Source organism: Coturnix japonica, chromosome 9, assembly GCF_001577835.2.
Source record: "Coturnix japonica isolate 7356 chromosome 9, Coturnix japonica 2.1, whole genome shotgun sequence".
In the NCBI taxonomy this organism is placed as follows: Eukaryota; Metazoa; Chordata; class Aves; order Galliformes; family Phasianidae; genus Coturnix; species Coturnix japonica.
The window spans coordinates 16,314,366-16,336,862 of NC_029524.1; the positions used below are offsets into that span (position 1 = coordinate 16,314,366).

The following is a 22,497-nucleotide window of genomic DNA, read 5'->3' on the forward strand; positions in this document are numbered from 1 at the left end:
CCCACAGACTTGCTATTTGCAACGGATTTCTCCCGTGGTGGCATGACAGAAGCCAGGATTTGTTCACATACTGTGAACATACAGACAGCTGCTCAGAGCTCGGGTAAAGCAAGCAATGGTCTAGGCCAGCTATTCACCCACGAATATGTCGGCGTGTAGCTGTTAATGAAGAGCAGCTACTAATGGCAGCGGGGACAGAATGTGTCTCCCCAGGGAGAAGCAGCCACCAGGAGCACAACAAAAGCGCTATTTCCCCTGTCTCCCCTTGTACTCTTCCCATTAGGTGGTGATCTATTCCTGCTAAAACTTCTTATTTGTGGGACAGCAAATTCAGTTTTTCCTACAAGCAAGTTGGAAATTTAATTCATTCCAAATCTCCACAGTTCAGCTTTTCCAAGACATTCTGGGCTCTCTTTCCTTGCCAAGTGTTTTGCAAGTTTTACTTGATACAAATGTTTGAAGCTCCAACGGTTTAACAGCACTGAATATAACTGCAGAGGGACAAGAGAAACTTGGGTCTGAAAGAAGTTTCCTTTCCAACATTCAGACAAAGATACGAAGTCCTTTTCTCACTGCAGAGGAACTTTTGTTTCTTTGGCAATGACCGTGTAGGAGAGCTGCTGCTGTCTACTATCCTACAGCCCTTTGAAGAACTAAGCTGAAGTTAAGGATAGAACCAGGCACTGGTGACAAATCAATTCTTGCCAGAGATGGATTTGTGAGATTCTGCAGGTGATATTACCAGCTGCAAGAAGGAAAATATATGCCTCCAAAGGACAGTTAGTTACAACTAGATGCATTACGAAGGGATTTAAACCTCCCTATTGCTCGAGGGGGAAGAAAGTGCAGTGAAGAAAGATCTGAGTGAGGATATATAGAACGAAAAGCAGAGCTGAAATGTAAGAGCAGCCCTACAGACTGGATGAAGGGCAATGTCACAAAGCTGTGAATCTGCTAGTAACTGAGAACTCTCATTGCTGAAATGCAGAATAAAGCACTCTAAGGCTTTCAGGTTTTTTAAATAATGTTTGAGATAATTAACTAATCAGATAAGTAACGTATAGCTAGAATTCTCATGAACAGCACCGCAACAGTCCATCTTTCTTTATAATTAACATATGAATCCACTTACGAAGTTAATTTATAGAAATCAAATCAAAAATCAAAACTTCCTATAAAATAAACGTAGTAGACTCACAATCTCATTTTTTTTCCTCTTGCTTTTCTTGAAGACAGAGCAGCAAATGGGCTCTAAGAGTCAAAAAAGAATCAGAGCAGGCACGCCTCTCTCCTATCTCAGCAAACTCTGAAGACAAACTGCTGTCATACAACGTAATCCTTCCACTTAACTTGCACAGAATCCAGTCAAAATCCCAATAAATATCAACAGAAGTCCCCTGGTGCATTTCAGCAACTTCATTTACTGCCCAGAGGGTCCCAATACACAGAACAACTTCTAGCTGCAGCAGGCATCATCCCAACAGAAAGCTGCCACTAGAGACTTCCAAGTACATTAAGGTGTTGTCTGCCAAGGTGGAAGGACTGGCACAGCTGTGTCTTTAACACATTTTTCCCCTAAGTCCTTTATCAAAATTGTTAGCAAGATTTCTTACATTTATTGAGTCTGATATAAGTAGTAAGCAACAAAAATTAAATTAATGTCATTCTCAGTAATATTTAGAAATTGCAAGCTAAGCAGCTGCCACTTATCCCTAGTAATTCAAAGTATATTACATTGAAAGAAGACTTACAATAACACATATTGATTTTGTCAGGTTTTTTTTTTTTTTCTTTCCCCAAGAAACATATGGTGTGTCTTCTATATTTGTGGGACTCCAAATACGCAGGCTTCATCGCAATAGCTTTGACTCTTGACAAACAGATGTTGAGGGAAAACAGCTTAACAGAACATGCTATAAAAACTTTCTCAGATCAAAATGTTGGGTAAAGAAAAATCTTGTGGGTAATATACTAAACAAAAAGCTCTGATTGTATATTTTTATACAGAACTGAAAGGTAGAGAAACTAATGTTTGATGGCATTTACGGAAATATTGCTGGTATGTAGAAAAAAATATCACCAAGTCCTAAGTATTATATTAATATATAAATATGGCAAAATATAAAATATGGCAATGCTGTAAGTTCTGTGAGATGCAAAGTATTTCTATAATTGATTTTACCCAAAGGCCAGATTCAAATTAACATCTCAATAGCTAGAGAAAATAATTTGAAAAGTGATGAAACAACAGAATGTTTTTAAACAACTCTTCAAAATAGTAAAATGGGAAGTGATTCCTAATCCCAGAACAAAGTACTGGAATATCATCCTGAGACCGACAGAGTTCCCTGCAATTTTCTGTAATACCATATCAGTAGAAACCAGATTATTAAAACACTTTGCTCATGATTAAGCCTAATGACACACCTCCATCTACTTTCGTTTGTGAGCAGATATGGAAGTTAAATCTTTAACATGTGGAACCATCATTTTTCATCACCTATAGCCTTTTCCATTATGAAAATAATTGAATCCATAAAGTTGAGCCAGATCAGCACATGAAAACTGGCATGAAGTCCTTTGTAAGGTATACACATATACATTTTTAACTTTCATTTAGTAGTAATACTGGTTCAAAGCATTCTGCTGACCACTTCAAGGATTTTAAGTTCAAGTTTACCACATTAAAAAAAAAAAAAAAAGAGAGACAAATTATATTGGAATATTTCAATAATTACTTTCAATTTACTTCTGAAATACCTAAACAAACTCTTAGGATTTTCTCTACAACAATACTTATTAATCCTGGGTATATAAATTCTCCCACTTCTGAACCACTACTGATCCAAAAACACGCAATGCATTTTCTTTACCATGAAAAAAGAACTTTCATTGCTCTGGGTCACTTCCAGAAGCCAGAAATAAGTCAAACTACCCCTTCACAGAGAAACAGCTTAAAAAAATTGGCAGGAAAACCTACTTTCTTCCACATTCACTGCATGAGAAAAGTGATTGTGCTCTCCTATAAAAGTGTTTTATAAACTTCCAAATCAGCGGAAAGTTTCTTATGAAAAAAGAAATAATAAAACAAAAATAAAACCCAGTCAGGGGTTTCAATAGGCAATTCGTAACGCTTCATATCCATGCCTGAGTTAATAGGTACTAAGTATTAAAACACTGTTTTTTCAATTCAGTAAATTTAAAAAGAATTTTGGGAAAAGGAGTTACCCTCCTGATTATGTTCTCAAAACAATCTCTCATAGTTCAGATTTCAGTTTTCCCCTCTAAAAGCATGCAAACTAAAGGCTGACATCCCACTCACAGGCTGAAAATAGAAAGCAATGATTCTATTTGCCAGAGATCAGATGGGGATTTCATGGAGTTCCAATTATTACAGACCACAATCTAACGCTTTGCTCTTCAACAGTGTTATCTGATGTTTGACTGCATCTAGAAAATCTGGTACTTTTTCCTATATTCAGTCTGAATGGTCCATATTTTCAATTAATGCACATGAAAGGTAATATTAATAAGAAATTACTGATCAACTTAAAATAAATATATTACCTTAACACAAGAACTAAGACAAATCCACATCATTATAAATATCATTCATGAAGGAAAATTCAAGATTTGTAGGGAAAAATAAATAAAATTTAAAAATACACAGGAATTCTTAACGTTCAAAACTGATGGCTCCAAGTGAAAGAAAATATTAAAACACATACCTGTATATCTGCTGAATATTTTCAGCTTTGATTTCCTTGAGGATTTCATGGTAGACATGAGGGTTATTTGGTTCTGGAGATGCTGGAGGAGAAGGGCATTTCTTGCCTGCATAATATCCTGTCATAATTCCAAAAATAAATAAAATCAAAGCAGCACAAAATAATTTCAGTATCTGAAAAAAACTGCAGCGGTGGCTCTTTGGTGACTGTCTGGTATAGTGTGAGATGTACTCAGGGTCTTCCTGAAGTCTCTGGAATCTTCCCTTAGGAGAAGCTGACGGCTGGATGGGCTCAAGATCAAGGTCAGGGCTCTGCGAGTTTCCCAGATGATGCTGGACTGCACCGTCCAGTCGGAAATGGTCAAAGCCAGGCTCCTCCAGCTCTTTTTCCATGTCCCATTCCAGTTCCAGTGCTGTGGCCTGGAGGTCATCACTGTCAAGGTATTGGCCCTGGGTTCTCTGGTCCGCATTCACTTTGTGATAGGCCATCTTTTTAACTATGAAAACAAATTTTAAGAACAAGAAGCAAACTTGAGTGTTTGTTTTCTCATGTCTATGTAAACTATTTATTTATGTCTCCTTTGCAAACCTGGGAGAACTGAAAATACGCATTAAAAAGTAGAAACTCAGCTTCACTCTATTTCCATCTTCCTATTATTTGTTGTAGGATCAGTAGTCCCACAATAATCATTGAAGAGGAAATAAGATATTTAAAGGGGTACAATATATTGAACGATATGAGTAGAGGGAATTGATGAGTACCAATGGCAAAACACAAAAGTTAGTCCATTATTTTTGTCAGTCTCAAGACAGTAATAAAAAAAATGAGTGAAGGTACAGAGTTTCCAAAACAATTATTTATTATCTGAAAGTCATTTTAAAGCTTAACTGTGCACATCAATATTATTGCACACACTGTAGAAAACAATGCTGCTAAAATAAAGTTAGAAAAATAAAAATAATATAACTTGCCTGGTCTGACTCTAAACACGAAGAAATGAGAAGTTAAAAAAGAAATTTCAGAGTAACATTCTACTTAGACATCAATAAAAGGCTTCTTTTTAGATGGAAGATTCTATTATTTATAGGTATTTTAAATGCATAGTTCCTGAATGACTGATGAATTTACTTAGAAATTGTCCCAGCTGTTTTGCTCCACTTATGTTTCCCAATTTAATGAATAAAAATCACTGCCAGATACTCATTTACATCAAAATCAGTCCTTTAATAGTGTGGCATATCTGAAGCACTTCTAGATACTTCGAAGGAAGTACAATCCCTCCAAGGGGAACTGACCTCCAGTACAAACATTCAAAGTCAATTTCCAACAAAACATCTTTAACAGACTGTATCAGTGGGATGCCATTTTCCTCCATACTTTGGCAATAGCTATTCCACCACGTAAGTATCTGTAATCAAGGGCTTTTCTAACTTCAGCCTCATCAACTAGAAAAAAATGGAGATAAAGATATTAAACTTCTCACAGTGATAGTTATAAAGCCAAACCCTACACTACATTTTCCTTCCATTTTGACATTTTAAGGCATTTTCTAAGAAGTACCTCCAGACAATGTTATTGAGGCCACATAATAGATGAACCCAGTCTAACAGCAGAGAAGAATTCAGCTTATTTGAAGCTCTTTTGAAGAGAACAGTTAGAAGCCATTGACATAACGAACAGCCTATTGTCCACCAAAAGTCTATCTTGCTCTTTACAATACCAATTTACAGATTCTATTTCCATGTACAGGCATATAAACATCCCTTGCTTATGCCTTTCAGGCAGTCCAATAACAGCGAAGGCAGCACAAACCTGAGGTACGTGTTTCAGGTTTACCTATTTTACACACTTTGCATATCAGTTCTCCACCTGCAGTCCAAATACTTCGATGCACAGCGGAAGCAAAAGAATATAAAGTGAGCTGAACTAAGTTAAAGTGCATTGCATAATTTTAAGCACATTTGAATCAATGGACATGCATGCTTTTCAGACATCCAAATGTTGCTGGAAAACCCGCAGGGAACTTTTTAAAATCATGCTAGTGTCCATCAGGATCAAAAATTGTTAGCAAAAATATCTTCACTGAAAATATGTAGATAGTTCAGAGCTTTAAAGATTCTGGTCAATTTAGCAATCACTTAAGTGCTGCCATTCTGAGGTACCTTTGTGCATCTTGCCATGATGCATGCTTAAAATTATGCATATGCTTCATCGCTTTGCAGATCAGAGAACAAAGTGGAAAAAATTTTGTAGCTGAAGTCCTATAAAATAATACATCCTTATTTTTTCCAAGTGAAAAATCATATATTCATTAAAATATTAGTTTCAAGGGACCTTTAGAGATTATCTAGTCCAGTATCTTATTCAAAAGCAGGATCACTGCCAGCACAGTATCAGGCACATTATGGTGCTGTCCTGATGAACCTTCAAAACTTCTCAGGACAGAGAGACCAGCGCCTCCCTATTAAGCTGTGGGGCTTCCCTTCTGAAAACTTTCCTAACATCAGACTGAGCATCCTTTTTAGTGGAAGGATCCAAAGCTGGAACACAACAACTGAGTTATGGCCTTGCAGTAAAGGAGAGCAGTAACATTCCTACACATGCTAAGCCACAGACAGTGGGCTGCCTGCCTTGATCACAGCTCTGCCGCTTTTGCCACCCCTTGTAATGCTTATCTTAGAAAACTAGTCTGCAATGCACCACATCAACATGTTCTTCCCCAGCCAGACTTCACTTCAAAATCTCCTGAGAGCATGCGCTGTCTCCTCACCCAGTTTTTGGAGGAGATGCTAAATAACGGTCAGCTTCAGAACTGGTCCACTGGTGCACTGTGCTCATTACCAGGCACCAAATAGCCATCAAGTGCTAATAAATATCCTTTGGAAAGCAGAACCAACCAATCTGTACCTATTTATCTTTCCTTTTGCACTGTCTCCTTCTGTTTTGTTGGTGAAGGGAATAATTTGCAAACAATCAGTGACATAGACACTATAAGATAATAAGAACTGCCCAACAGGTTCATCTTCCCAACACCATTTCATACTGCTTTCTACTAGAAAATACTTAAAAGATGAGTGTTTTGCCCTCCATATGTAAAGCAAATCTCTTCTATATAATTTTGATTCCAGAATAAATGGAGTCATTTAATACAAGGCTTTAGTCAAATAAACTCCTAACAGGTTATGGCAGTATTACCCACAGAATAAGAATTAAAGACTGTTTTAAGACGTAGTTGCATGGCTAATGATCTTGCTGAATTTATAAATAGCATCTATTGTATATCAGTAATACTTAAAGTTTTCTCTGCATTTATGACATTTTTAAAACACATTCAATGTGTTTTAAAATGTTCAATGAAGTGTATTAATAAAGGTTATTTAAATTTCTATGTATAAATGCATAATAAAAATTCATACAAAAATTTTTAAATGGTTGTTAATGCAGTGAGCAGTAATTACACTCCACAGTGTAATATCTCAGGAACTCAACTTGCATACAAAGGACCAAAATCACTCACCACACTTCAGAAAAAAATCTAAATAAACTGAAATACCAACAACAACAAAATCACGCTATGTTTCGGCATCATACTTGAGTTGGACTTTGGTGGGATCTGCTTAGCAACGCATGTGGTATAGTTGAAGAATACAAAGAAAGCAAGAACAGCCCCGAGTTAAGGTCTTTATCTTCATAGTAATATAACCAAGTTTGTTATTTGAATTTAAAGACATGACAAAACTTACCAAGAATCATCTGAGGTCAGGTCCTATAGTGGATTTTAAAATGATTTTAGAAAGCAGTTGCCTGGTTCTGAATGATATAAATATATATATATATATATTTATATTAGCAGTCCTAGTATACTAGCAGTGCTATTTTTCTGGTTAAAGGAGGACCATGACTTGAAGATTATGTGTTAAATATGATTCTAGGTAAGAATTAGAAGGATAAAGAAAACATTACAAAGAGAATAACAACATAAAAATAGGCAATAGAAAGAAGGATAAACTTCTAAGTCAAGAAAAGCCACTCTGATACTCTAACTCAGCCTTCTCAATAACAAAGACCATAAGATATTACATACTTCTGAAAACTTCAGGAGGCAGAAAATCCAACCCATCTGCCAGCAAGCTGTTTCGACATATAATTGCCACTAAATACATATTTTACTATAAAGATAAAAGAACAATTGTAAAATGCCAGAAGTTTGAATGTGCTTCAAAATAACCTTGAAAGCCATTTTAGAGGGACAAAAAAGCAGATCGCAAATTGTGGATGACTGGACATAGCAAACTGATGACCAATTAAACTCGTGCCCCTTTCTGTACTTCTACTTATTTGTGTGGAGAATATTTACAGTGAAGCATCAAATCAGTGCTAAATATCCTTTCAGTTGAACGTACACAAGAAATTAAGAGAGTCAACCTTACCAGATCATTATTGCCTTAGAAAGCCCATTTCAAAACTACCTATTCTTTGATGTTAAACTAATGCATTTACCTTCTGTCTGGTAGGTACTCCTTGTTATGAAACCACCAGAAACCTCTTATGAAGTTTTTCTTGCTTAAATCCTTCATCAACAAAGCCTTTGAAGGCTATCTAATGAGGACTACATGAAAGGCGTTGCATATCCTATATCACATTGGCTCTCTGTAATACCTCTCTCCTACAGAAAGGTCAACGAACATGAACAGAACTTGAAACCAACAGAAATATGAATATATTGCAGAAAACTCCCCTATCTTTGTGACTAGCGCTGTAGTTGTTAAATCCAGTTCACAAGCAGAAGATTCAGAAACGCTCGCTGCCCAGAGTGAACGCCCCATTGGTCCATTTAGTGTGTTGCTGTGAAAAGGCAACTTTTACCTAGGAAATGTACTAAGGGTATTACATCTTCTTTGTACAGTCACAAAAAGAAAACTCGGGTTGTTTTCTAATGGCTCTCCTTTTGATTCTTTTCTCTCTATTCTCTACAGAGGGAATACAAACCGAATACAATGTCACCTGTTGGAAGAGCAAATAGTTGCACTCATTCCAGAAATCAACACCCACCACACATACATGCCTTTCAAAAGTACTTGACAGCTATTTAGTATTTTGTTGAGATGATGCCAAGCTTCAGGCCTATACACATTTCTTCAGATACAAAGCTCTGAAAAAAAAAGGTAGTTTGCAGAAGAGATTATGATGCCCTTGTCAACAGCAACATTACACTAATTGAGAAAATGATATATTATTTGTCCATCATCTCTTCTGCAATTTTTCTCAGTAATGATTTTTCCACTCATGTTTGGGATATGGGCTTGGCAACCAATTTAGTTGCAGTAGAAGAAGTTTTTCTGTTACAACAACCATATAAAAATCCAATGACAAAAACGATCTGTTGCTCCTGCTTCCTTCAATAGCAGGCTCAGGATAAGCACAGCCAGAGAAAAAAAAAATGTGTAATACTGTAAAGTAAGAAACAACAGATCAAATGTGAGAAAAATGAGTAGAGCACGGTTAACCATTACATTAAAGTTGTCTGTTCATATAACACTACTCAGCATTCACTTGGCTTCCATTCCCAGAGCAGCTCCTTCCTCTGGTTCTGGTGGCTACACAGCCTGGTTTTCTGGACACTCTGTGTGATCTAGAGGTTAGCAGCAACCTCTTCTGCATAGGAATCAATCTCCTCGAATATATTCTGTGAACCCTAATCTTTCCCTTTTCCCATTCTTCCTCAGTCCAAGTGCCTATACACGAACCTAATATTCAGTCTCCTTGCACACATTTTTTTCCATAGTCAAGGTTTCATCAATAAAGCATTTATCATCATGTATCCCTTAATGTTGCAATTGCCTCTAAAAGAAAAATGAACCAAAACAACAAAGCTTTACCAAGAAAAAACAATACTGTTATAGGGGCATTCGCATTTAGGCTTACAGTAGAATTTTATGAGAAACAACTATGGTAAATATTGTTTAACTTGAGAATGCTGACAGCAATAGCTGCAATAACAGGCCCTAGCAGCTTTTAAGAAAGTTAATTTTGTATGACTCATTCTATGCTGTACAATATATATTTTTTTCTCAGTCATTTGTTTGGACACATTTCACTTTGATATATTATTTTTTTTTCCCAATTGCTTTTTGGCTCTTTAATTACAGTCAACACAACTGAATTACTGTTAAAAGCATAAAAATAATTTTAACTTTTAAAATCTTAACCAAATGTACATTGGAAAGCTCTTATACTCTAAATCAACTTGGCTAACACGAGCCCACTATAGGTAAAAATGTACAAACTAGTAAGAACAAAATCATACGGGGCTGGTTCTATTTCTTTAAAAAACAAAACAAAACAACAAAAACAAACTGACCAAAAGAAAAACCCAAACCACCACCAGCAGCAGTAATTTCCAACATCTGCTTCTGCTGAAGAAACCAGAGCTAATAGCAGTGGGGAAAAGAGCAGAACAATTCACCTGCCAGCTCTCTTCTGCTTCTGGTGATACAGCACAAAATCAGGTCATCCAGACCAGTTCTCAGAATTCAGGATTAATTTCAGAAATTATGTTTATGGTTACAGGAGATAAATCATGGATTCATCTGGGTTTTATGCTCTTGCACTAGAAAGTAAATCTAACTGAATTAGTAGACAAATTAGTAAGTAAATTCTATTAGTGACTAATCACACAATCAGCAAAATTTTACACTGAAATCAGAGGGATAAATGATACATTATGCCCAAGGGTCTTAAGTTCAGAGCAATATTTTTGATAAAATCAGATTTTAAGTGAAATATTTAGAACGTTGATAAACACAAATAATGGTTCCATTCTCACCATGCTCTGATCTTCTCACTTGCTATAGAGAAGCAGGTCAGTACTTAACAAACAAACAAACAACCTTGTCTCAGAGTTTATTTTATAAAAGAATAATTTCATTTCTTGCTTATTGGGTTTTTATTGAGCTTTATCAATTTCGACAATGACATGGAGCCCTTAAAAATAATGTATTGTGGAGCTGAGGATGGCAACATTTACAATTTAGCTTTATTGGAATTTTACTACATTTTGATAGATGACCATCTTAATGTATCCATGCACGGTTTAGAGCAGAAAACACAGCAAGGCAGCATCACCATCTTCTGCTTTTCTGAATAATCTCTATCCGCAGAATTCAGAAAATAAGCAAGTTTACTTCACAACCACATCAAATTTATTTTCTGGGTGAACTGACAAATGTTAAAACTCAACTACACAGAATAAGGTTGCCACGGTAACTGCTACTGCAAACCAAGATTGGAACATGTTTCTGAAAGCCAGTTTAAATCTACCCCCCCCCCCACACACACACACACTGAGGAACATCAACACTCCAGAACCCCAAGAGAAGGCCATAACACTATCACTAGTTACCCACCATGGCAAGCCTACAGGACATCCACTGTAACTACCTTCTCAGCCTGGTGTGTGACACTACCAGGGGATTCCCACATACTGAGGCCATACGTGAAACCTTGGAGCCATTACTCTTGTTCGCAGGGTCTCAACAAAAAAAACATTGATTTGCTATGTGATGTAATATTAGAAGATTTAGCATCGCTATAGCTATAGGCAAAGGGTGCAGTGGTAATACGTTTGGTGGCCTTTGACCTTTCTGTTTTGTTCTGCGTGGTGTTTTTTTTTCCTAAATCTCCACTGGAATAAGCTGTCAAGTTTGAGAAATGTCAAAGTTTGGTCATTTGAGTCTGCCCAGAGGTGTAATTTTGCATGGTGTACAATTCCTGTGAATTTATCACGTTATTTCACACATAGTCAATGTGGTGTGACATTCAGCATCCTGAGCGTGCCGATGTCTACACGCTGAAATGAGTTCATGATTTCTCTTTAAAGCAAAAACCGAGTTGTGTTAGTTCAGGTCAACTGAGGAATCCTTAATGGATTCAAAGAACAAAGAATCAAAGGAAGCATCCATTCTCTCCGCCTCTTTGGCTGTTTATCTGTTGCACAGTCCTGCCATGCTCCTGATCCAGCCTTCCACACTAGGCAGCAGAGAGGTCAGCATCTTATATTGAAAACTGATTCATTCATTTACTTGAGGATCACTCACTTTGCAAACACGTTCAAGTCATTTAAGTAAATCTGCATGTAAATCTCCACAGAGCAGTACTTTTACAGAAGAACTTTACGCTTTGGTGCCATCCCTTCCAGAACTAAATCCCAAAAAGCAGCCAGATCTGATGGTTTTTTCAAACTTCACCTTGTCATGACCACAGCCCAGGGAGAAGAGACACTGTTGCTTCCAGGATATATGGTTTGTTGTTTCATCTTTAAACTCCATGTGATAGACTCTCAGACATCCATTACGCACATATCTCAGCCTTACTGAGATGGATGAAGATGAGTGCATCACACTGAATAAACTAGACAAGTCTATTATCCTAAAGAAGACCTCAATCCTCATTTGCTCATTTCAACCTTTCTTAGTTGCTTTTGACACTCACAAGTTGGCAGATAAACTTCTTTATATTCAAAATTTATCACAAACTGCTATTGGGCTGAACTCTGAGCAGTTCTTATTGACACCATTAGTCTGCACTAATGAAATTAAAGTAATAATTTCTTAAAAAGTAAATTTTTATACTTTACCACAAATAAAGCAGCCTTAGAAAGGAACATAATAATTACTTCACAACATAAAATAAACAAATCAGCTCCTTCAGAGGAAGAGGTTTTGAAAAACCTTCTAGATCTTTTAGACCTTTGTGAATAGCTATTAGAACTTAAATAGCTTAAACTGCAGCATCTTTTGAGTTAAACACCTTAACAACTGAAGCTAAGCAAAGAACAAAAACAAGGGGAAAAGAAACATTTGTGAAACACAGAGCTTATTACACTGAGTTAAAGTAAGCTATAAGCTGTATAATAGCCCTGATGCTAAGATGTATTACAGCACTTGCCATCTACATTGAAAGAATTGTACAGGAACAGAAGGACCAATGGTTTGCACTAACTCAGCTTTATACCATCAGTTAAATGTGTGCTGATGGTCTTGTTAGATGCTGGATACCTGAGTTCAGGTACAGGCACTCATATAACATCTCTCTTTAAAAAAAAAACAACAAAAAACGACAGTTTGCCAACACAGGAATTCTTAAATAGCCACAGAAGAACAGCAGTGGCTGACCAGTCACTGAACATACTTTACGTATCTGCTAATATTTCTACTTCCTTTCTTGGATTGCCTGTAAACAGCAACATAAGCCAAAAAATATCCCAGGCAACAGCAGTGAGAGAAGACTAATTCCTATCTTCTCTGCAATCAGCTGAAAAACTGAACATTCATTTCACAGCAGAACATGTTAAAGTTTCATAAAAAGATGGGATGATGCATCACTTACACAAATTCTCTTAATGTTGAATTGTTACATGGAAATAGAGTGATAGAAACATTGTATGGAGGGGACCTCATGCCCCTTGTGCTCCAATGTCCCACCCACAGTGTGACTGTGGCCATGAGCAGATGGAGTCACTGGTCCTAAAACTGAGCTCATTGAGTGTTCAACCAGAGCTAATGGGTTCAATAGGAACACAGATTACGCAATTTCTTGCTTCTCCTCCACTGCCAATACATCTGTTTCTTATTAAAAATAACACCATCATGCAAAAATAAAAATCCTCAAACCTGTAATATAAACAGCCATTAAAATTTGCAGACATTCCTACCTGAAAAATAAACAAAGAAAAAAAAAAAAAAAAAGGCATGGAAACAGAAACAAAAGCCTTAATGCACAGCCATAGCAGCCATGGCATACAAAATTCATTTCCATTAATAAGACGTGGTAGTCCCCAGGCCAGCGCCCTTTGCATGTGAACCATAGTAATCAGATTGTATGAGCATTTGTGGGAAGCTCATGGGACAGCAACCAACTATAACTATATAGCAAGCACAGCAGATTAGCAGTTTGCTAAAAACTGCTTGACTTGTAACCCTTGAAGCACATGAATGATGCAGATTTCCTGAACCCCTGGTAAGTGAAACATTTCATTCTGCAGCTTGCATTCACTGCAGACTTTCACTCAATTTGTGTGTCATCAAAATGCATACAAATATCCTTCTCTGTGGCATCTTAAGATGACAAAAGTACAGAATAAATAAACAAGTAAGGGTTGTGTCAACTCAGATTTGGTCACACACATTTGCAGCACACTGCCTTGCTATTGCTCTTCTGGACCTCCAAAAACCCTCCCGTAACCCCAGCAGAGCTGGAGCAAGACTAACGTACAGACATTTCTACCAGGACATGTTGCAGTTGCTCAGCAGGTTCGGATATGGATAGAATGCCAGTTCCAAAAGTGCCTGACAAGAAAGGATCTGGACTCAGCCAGGCAAGCTTTTCCTTCCTAAGAATCGCTAACAAGTGAACCCTTCAGACAGAAGGAGGAGGAGGAAAACAAATCAGAACTTCAGCTTTCCTTCCTTTGGCAGGAATACATTTAATTGCTTCCTAGGTCCGGCTTTATCTGCTGTTTTCCTAGTGACAGGAACAGATGGAAACTTTCCCTACTTGAGACAACTGTGTTTTAAAAACACTTGAGTTTCAAGGGAATTTCAATGTCATTAGATCCGTAACACTTTTTATTGACTTTATTCCCAACCTAATTCTACATCATCTCAGTCACCATTTCTCAAATCACCTTTTGAGCAGAGCTAGTAACGACTGAGAAGCCAATGTTCTCAAAAAACCAAACAAACTAACAACAAAAAAACAAAAAACAAAACAACCCAACATCAAAACAAACAAACAAACAAAAAACCAAACAACCCACAGAATGGAGCGAATCAAACTGATTTCCAAAGAATACAATTTCATAAAAAAATTAAATATTATCCATAGCAGACTCTGAAATGGTGTGCAAGAAAAATTGCTATTAGTGAGGCTGAGTAATAGAAGAACCTATTAAATTCTGCAAATTGCTATGTATTTTTAATAGCATATTAATCTCTCTCTCTCTTTTTTTTTTTTTTTTTTTTTTTTTTAAACCAGAATATGAATTATAGCTTCATTGCCTGTTCTCCAACAATGTTTGGGTGTATCTCCTTAAAGATAAGAAAAGACTTCGCAGCATAAACATAATAGCAACCAATCACTGCTTACACACTTCTTCAGTCTTTCTGCAGGCCTCTAAGAAATAGCATCAATTGCTGTAGTTATTATTAATTAGGTCCTCGGTCCCCCCCAGCCCTTCCTTCCCTTTTGAGATATCAGCGAATAAACAAAAAGTAGAGACAGAGGGATGAAGATCCCCAACAAGGCATATTTTCTTCAACCTCTAAAAAGGAAAAATAATTTCTAGTTTCCCCAGGAACATCATTCTAAATTAAATACCCCTTGCCTCATATGCCAATTACTGCTCTTAGAAATAAATATAACCTCACTAAAAATGTGCATTTTGATGAAATTTGATTTTTTTTTTAGTTGGAATATCTCCCCTCATGAAACATCTTAATTAGCTTTATTTATACATGACCTAATTTCAAACTGAGAAAAAAAAAATCAAGTCAAGAGATGCCCATGAGCTCCCATGGAAAGTGGATGAGGCCACATGTCTTCCGCTAAACCTCGTACTACAGTTTTTTTCATGATTTACATCAAGGGGAGAGAAGCAAATCAGTCTCCAGTGGAAAGTCACCCAAGCTCATGAAAAATTTAAAATGATTAAATTTATAATTAAGATGAAACAAGAATTCATATTAGAACGTAATCGTTGCATTAAGAAAATTGAGAGCAATAGTTTGAACGTGCTTTTTTCTCCAACGTTGTACATACTATATTTGAGACAGACGTACCAATAATTTCTGCATGTATAAAGGTATTAAAAAACACAGTGAACTATTTTAACTACACCTTACAGCTTTTGTAATTTATTTATGAACAGAGACATTATTAAAAATAAAAGACCTTCAATAGAACTTAAAGTAATTCTGTTTTGAGACTAAATGTCAGACAAGAAACATGCAAATAAAAACTCGGTCATAAACCAGTGCTTCATCACAGAATGTTTATCCTACTGAAATACAGTACAGACCTATGTTTATTGTGACAATGCAAAAAAATCATTACAATTATGTTACCTTCCACACATAATTGTAACTTTGGTTAAACATTTCTTATTCTCTTTAAAAGGAGTATCAAAGCTATGACCCTGATTAATTTCACTAAATAAAGATTTAAATGCTTTACCTTCACTGCTACCTATTCTCAGGTGTATGGTCAAAGTAGATATGAACCAAGGAATCAGTACCACGACCTATCTTCATAATTCTGCCACAAAAGCCATGCTAAGAGCCTACCGCACTGAATATAGAGATTACAGCCCCAAAATGACCGTGCAAATAAATGTAAGCTCTTTGTAAACCTGCTCAGACCCATAATCCATTTCCATATTTTGCTTTATAGATCTTGGAAATAATTTAGCCTACAGTTTAACCAATTAAAGATTGTATGCCATTACAAAACTATCCTGGATTTTATCTTTCACTGCTTAACTTAGTCCAAAATAATTGCAGTGCATAAAATTAGCTCCAATAGTTACCATCTGGGACATGAAGGAAAATATTTTAACTATTCTGGTTGTAATTTGGGCCCCACAAAGACCAGTATTTGGGCCACAAATGGAATTTGTTTTCATGGATTAAAGTCAAAATAGGCAGATGCAATACCTCACTAGACAGTTGGCTAAATGCCCATAAGCTTTGTTACCTGGTGCAGAATGCTACAAAGAGCTGGAGGACTAGAATTTATATCCAGACTGATTGTTGAGCTGCTGGGTGATCTCAAATACAAAAATCAGGATAAAAGACCCTGACCTCTGTTCCAAAGCGCTTTTATGTTTCATTGAAGTAGTTATCACTGAAGTGTAAAAATGACTCTCTCATTAAAGATGTAGATTATCAAAAACTCCTACCAGTTTTAGAGACCATATATGAAATTTAGGCAGTGGATACCTGTAAGCATTTCTAACATCGGGCATTAAAATTGGAGGGTGTTTGTCCCCCAAAGTGATCTCCTAGCAGAGGAAAGGAAAACAGCGATCTAGTTAAATTTATGAGAATCAGAAAAATTAATATAAAGGGTATGAAACAGAGAAAGGATATGAAATAAAGAGAGAGCATGAAACAAAGAGGGTAATAACTTCAGTTTTTGAAGTGCTGAAAGAAGGGCGTAAGAGCCTTTGAAAATAGCATCTGTTTTATGCAACCACAAAATGAGCACAAAATTGCAAATGTTAGGTAACACCAGCAGCACAGTGAGCAAAGATCTCTTACAGCACATCACAATTTAGATTATTAAAACAGCTGAAGAAAAAACAATGAATTTTCATTTAATGAGCCAATTAAGAATTTCCAGCTTGTGTCTAAGGCCAGAGATTATTGATGTTTGCACCACGGGTTGCCCTATCTATGAAATGGGAAGCCCACGTATCTTCAAGATGATCACGTTTTGTTTTTGGCACATAATGAACTCCTCCTGTGGACCACTGGGGCTCCTCAACTCTCACCAATATTAAAAGAAATTAGTGTGCTCAATTTCTCCAAGCCATACGTTCAAGCCAGCAGAACTGAACCAGCAATAATTTTCCATTGTGTATCACAGCTTGTATGATTTTGTAACAAACATAGTTGCTTTCTATTTTGTTTGTTTAAACTAATAAGGCAGTCCTCACCAAGAGTTTTCACTATTTACTTTCATCATTTTAATGAAAGATGAAGACCAACAGTGTGTGTTGGCACACACCGCGTTTTGTAAACAGCAAGTGCTCTGTCAATTAACACACCCAGTTTCCTTACAGGGAAGGCAAGTATTACAGCAATACCCTAGAAACTGTCACTCGCGTGGCATTAGATCTGGAAGAAATGGAATGACTCAAGAATCTTCATGGACTGATTTCTACAAACACTCCATTAACCACCATACTGTAGCTGGGACCAAGTTCTATTAGTTTACTGGAGCCAGATTTTACCTTTTGCTTTCTACTTCTGAGCAGATTTCATGTTTTTAGTTTCTTCTCTAAATTAAAGTTATATACCAATATTCTACTGCACGCGTCTTAACATTTTGTTGTTCCGGAGAAGATGATGACAAACTTGAAATTTTAGCACTGAAATCTAAATTCCAGTTTTTGACAGACTTAATATGAACGTTCATATGACTCCCTTCATTTTTCAGATTTACATTGAGCACATTTATTGTCGTGCAAAGGCTAATGAGTTGAAATGCTTTTTACTAAAGATAATGGTTCAGCTACTTAGCTCAATAAACTACTATGTGACATTACTGAGAAAACATGCAATACTTATCTTTAAATGTTATCTTGAATACGTCGTCACCCTAGAAGGTATATTTTACTATTATAACTATAAACCTCTCTATGCCACATTTTGAAAGAACTATGCATGTTATGTATAAATGTAATTGTTTTCTTTCCAAATGTGGCATGGAGAGGTTTATAGTTATAATAGTAAAATATAGGAAGTAAAGACTGACTGCTCATTCCATCTCTGGAATATGCTTGCTGCTTTTTTGGCACTTACTTGAAACCATGAAGAATACATGCAGAGGTCAGAAATGTTTCACAGACACGTAAGCAGATGGTGATACAGCAGGTAATAATTTAATTATGCAGCTCCAAGAATGTAAAAGCGGTATTCCAAGTATGAGTGAACATGAAATTAAAGTTTCCAAAGAAAAAGAAAGAATAAGCAATGTCTATCTTGAACTTTCTAATGCAGTGTATTAGTTTTTGTTTAAGTGACAATGATTTTTTCCCCTATCTACTGTGTAGTTTCAAGCAGCAATAAACAAGAATCACAGAATGGTTTGGGTTGGAAGGGACCTTTAAGATCAACTTGTTCCAACCCCCTGCTATAGAAAGGGACACCTTGTACTAGACCAAGTTGCTCAAAGCCCCAACCAGCCTGACCTTGCGTGCTTTCAGGACGGAGGCACCCACAACCTCACTGGGCAACTTGATTTAAAATAAGCTTTATGCCACTTTTTATTTATATCACACTTCAGATATTTAACAAATAGCAACAAATACTACAACTTATCTAAGAAACAAAAATAAGTATAATCATGGAACATTAGTTCTACAGGCATAAAGAAGTCAGAAATACTCGCATGTATGCGCAGCACATGACCTTGAAACAGAAAGGAGCATTGGTACTGCTGAAGTCTGAAAGACTCAAAGCAATGTTAATGATCTTCCAGAGACACACAGTCATAATGGAGAAGCATTATACAAGAGACAAACCAAAAGCAGTGACTTCAGTGAAAATAAGAGAATAAAAAAACAACTGTGTTGGGCTACTTAACATACTGCATATGTAAATGAAGGCAGGAGGATAAAAAGGGATCTCTTAAATGCTATTATAACAACTTCAACATTTCAGGAGAGGAACTGCTACCTCCAAAGGAGCCATGATGCAAGACAGTTTGGTTAGCAGTCTGCTAAGTAAGAAGTCATCTTAGGTGAAGGGCTTACAATTACATCAGAAGTGAATCAGCCTTTGCATTATGTGCAGAAACTGAAGCATAAATACGCAAGTAAATGCAAATGAATTCAAATATTCAAGGAACTGTCACTATGAGACTCAGATAGTATGCCCCAATCACTGCTGGCTTTATTTCATGTGTTCTGCTAAGACATTAAGAAAACACAGACAAGAACAGAGTGGAGGGCAGAGCAGAACCAATGTCTGTGAAATATTTATCCCACAGGAATACAAACGTCCATGTGGTATTTCAGTTTTAGAATACAGCAGTTGTTTGATGATTTGGGTTTTTCTTTTTTGTTAGTATAAAGGTAAAATAATTTATAGAGAAATTACATGTTAGCCACAAATGCAATTCTAAATTACAACTACTAATATGTATATAGACATACTGACTACAAATTCCATTAACTGGTTGCCTAATTTAAGGGAAAACATGCAGTCTTGTGAGTAAAGAGTAGCTCAAAAGGCAAATTTTCATTGGACTATTTTTGATTATTTCCATTTTTTCTGCAAATTTCAAAACAAAAACAGATTACAAAACTTGGTTTCTAGAATTTATGGTGCTGCAAAATGTCACATGAAATATTTTATTATCTAATGTTAAGTTTCATAAGCCGAGAGGATAATTTATCTCCAGGTTGTATACCAAATCAGTTCCGGCTTGGGCTCTGCTTCTGCTTTTTTTAATGCATAGAAGAAAAATAGCAGGGCAGTGGATTAGTGTCACCTTGTCTTTGTAACACTCATTTTTCTTGTTTTTATTGGGTATGGAAACAGCATAAAGAAGTGGGATAAAGAACTATTTACAGCTGTTTCCTTTAATTTTATTTTCTGATCCTTAAAATTTACTCCCCTTTAAGTTCACAAAACAGAAAAGAAGCATCACAAAAGGTCACTTTGATGTAGAAACATCAAAATCCCTGAAGTTATTCCAGGCAGGTTTATGACTTGTAGCTTGAAATGCAAGATAAACTGAGAAAAATATATTAAAATAAAAACTCATAATGAAAACAACATATGAATTCTATATAATTTGTTGTGCTTGTCACTTGAAAAGGAAGGAAGAGTAAATCAAATGTTAATAAATATGACATACTAGTTCAGAGTGTAATGGCGCATTTGGCACTAAGACAATTAGAGTTTTTTTAATTGAATGCTGTTTAACGAACCTTTAAGTTACCTTTCAATTCTGACTACAACAGAGTATTGTGAAAAGACAGGGTCTGGAGTGAGTGTCTAATTAGAATCCCCTGCATGTCCTGCTGCATCTGTGCTAAGCTCTTTTTTTCTCTCTAAAGAATGTTTGATACTTTGAAGATAAGTTATTCAATTTACCTCATTCTACAAAGTTATATACACTACATACATACACTTTCTATAGCTGCACACAGGATAAATACATATTATCTAATATTTTCTTTAAAAACATACAAGACTGCTGAAGCATTTTTGTGGCAACAAATACCTCATTCAGACATGAAACTGACAGTAATAACCATTAGGTTTAAATGGTTAGTGCCAGATTTTTAGTTTTCTGTTTTTTTGATATAGCCCTAAACAGACCTAAAGCTGCTGTAGTCAGACAGCCGAGCAACAGGATAAAAGAAGTACTTTCTATTATAAAGCCAGCTGAAAAATAGCCTTTGTACAGAGAAACAAGACAAGAGTCCTATAGAGGAAATCTCTATAGAGAGCACAGACAGCAGTGGTAGGTGCAGGTACGTATGTAGGACAAAATGATCTCCTTGTACGTGAAGTCACACCATGCATTTGATGAGCTCTGAGCACTGTAATACCTTTGCAGACAGCGAAGACTGTCCATCATGCAGTCTGAATGAGCCCACCACCACAAGCTCACAGCAGCTTTGCTACCTGGGTTGGAATTAAAGCCCCAAAGCCAATGTTGTATCAGTATAGTAAAGAGTAAGTAGGATAAAAAAAAGTCGAAAGGTAAAACTTCATCAGTGAATTAATAGGTAATGAAGCAGTAAGCCGGCCCCTAAAATAGGAAAATAAAAAATATTTTAAAGCAATTCCTATTAACCCAAGGTTTAACTTTTCTCTCTGATGTCTCCATATACCTTTCCCATATGACAAACACTGTTCAACCCACCAGCTTTCCGGCAGGCATTGTACAACAAATGAGAGGCCTGGCAGATCCTGGACCTGGTTTCACCACACAGGGGCTCTGTGGGAAGGATCCTGAGCTGCAGTGGCTGCATCACAGCATCCATCTGCTCATTCCCACAGATCTATTGTACACTGTATATATTATATATACATGCTATGTATTTAGTAAGTGAAACAACTCATTGGGTTTTAATCAGCACCCAGCTGATTGATGTGTTTCTTCTGATTTAGCTCTTATCCTCACCAAGTCAAAGAAGTGCAAATTAAACATGTAGAAAAGCACAATGCGGCAACCATAGGATTAGATTTACTATACGCTGAAGTGAATAAATGATATGTCCATTAATAGAAGGCAGCCATATGCTGAAAAAGTCATTGGATTCGCTTCACTGGTGAACAAGAGCAACAATGTATGATTAGAAAGACTCAGCAGTTCAAAAGTCTTTAGAGGCAGGTCCAGTGGATATATAATGAATTTTTAATGATATTGTTACCACCTGTGAGACTCATCTTAAGTGCCAAATGGGTTCCCTGAACTAAAGTATTAGGTTTAACAAAATTTATGCAACTACCAGGTGTCCAATATTTTTCTTTCAAATATTAAAAGGTTATTAGATTAGCTTTCATTACTCCTGCCTACTCCTTCGCCAACACTTTTTACTGTTCTTCAATATATACATCGCAGGAAACATGCAGATGCTAGATTTTTGTTGGCCATTTTAAAAGAAAAACCATTAGGAAAAAGCAATCTTTTCATTTGGATTGAATTCTATAGTTTCTGCTCCCTTGGCAAGCAAAACAATAATATTATTAATAATAATAATAACAACAACAATAATAATAAGTTAAAAAAAAAAACCCACAAGGTTTCTGTTAAGCTCCAGTTCTAGAATTCTGATGACAGTTTAGCAGAGATTCCTCTCAGCAGCCTGTTGTTTTCCTTCAGAATCAAAAATCTACTTTACACTTCTCTCTACACTTCAGCATAAATTTTTACTCAATGTAGAATAGCAATGCTGAAATCTAATGTGGGCATTGTGGTAATTCAGAATGGTACTTAAATGTTAGCTTACAAATATCTATTTTGTGCA

At 36.3% G+C, this 22,497-nt stretch overlaps 1 protein-coding gene across 6 annotated transcripts in view; it reads right to left on the bottom strand.

The window, feature by feature from the left end:
- NAALADL2 (N-acetylated alpha-linked acidic dipeptidase like 2) overlaps positions 1-22,497 on the bottom strand; it is a 352,306-nt gene that overhangs the window by 178,349 nt on the left and 151,460 nt on the right. For all 6 annotated transcript variants that reach the window (XM_015871850.2, XM_015871851.2, XM_032446504.1 and 3 more), the window contains one exon: positions 3,729-4,224. In XM_015871850.2, coding sequence (XP_015727336.1) covers positions 3,729-4,216 — 488 coding nt within the window. In that variant the 5' untranslated portion in view covers positions 4,217-4,224. The remainder of the gene's footprint in view (positions 1-3,728; positions 4,225-22,497) is intronic.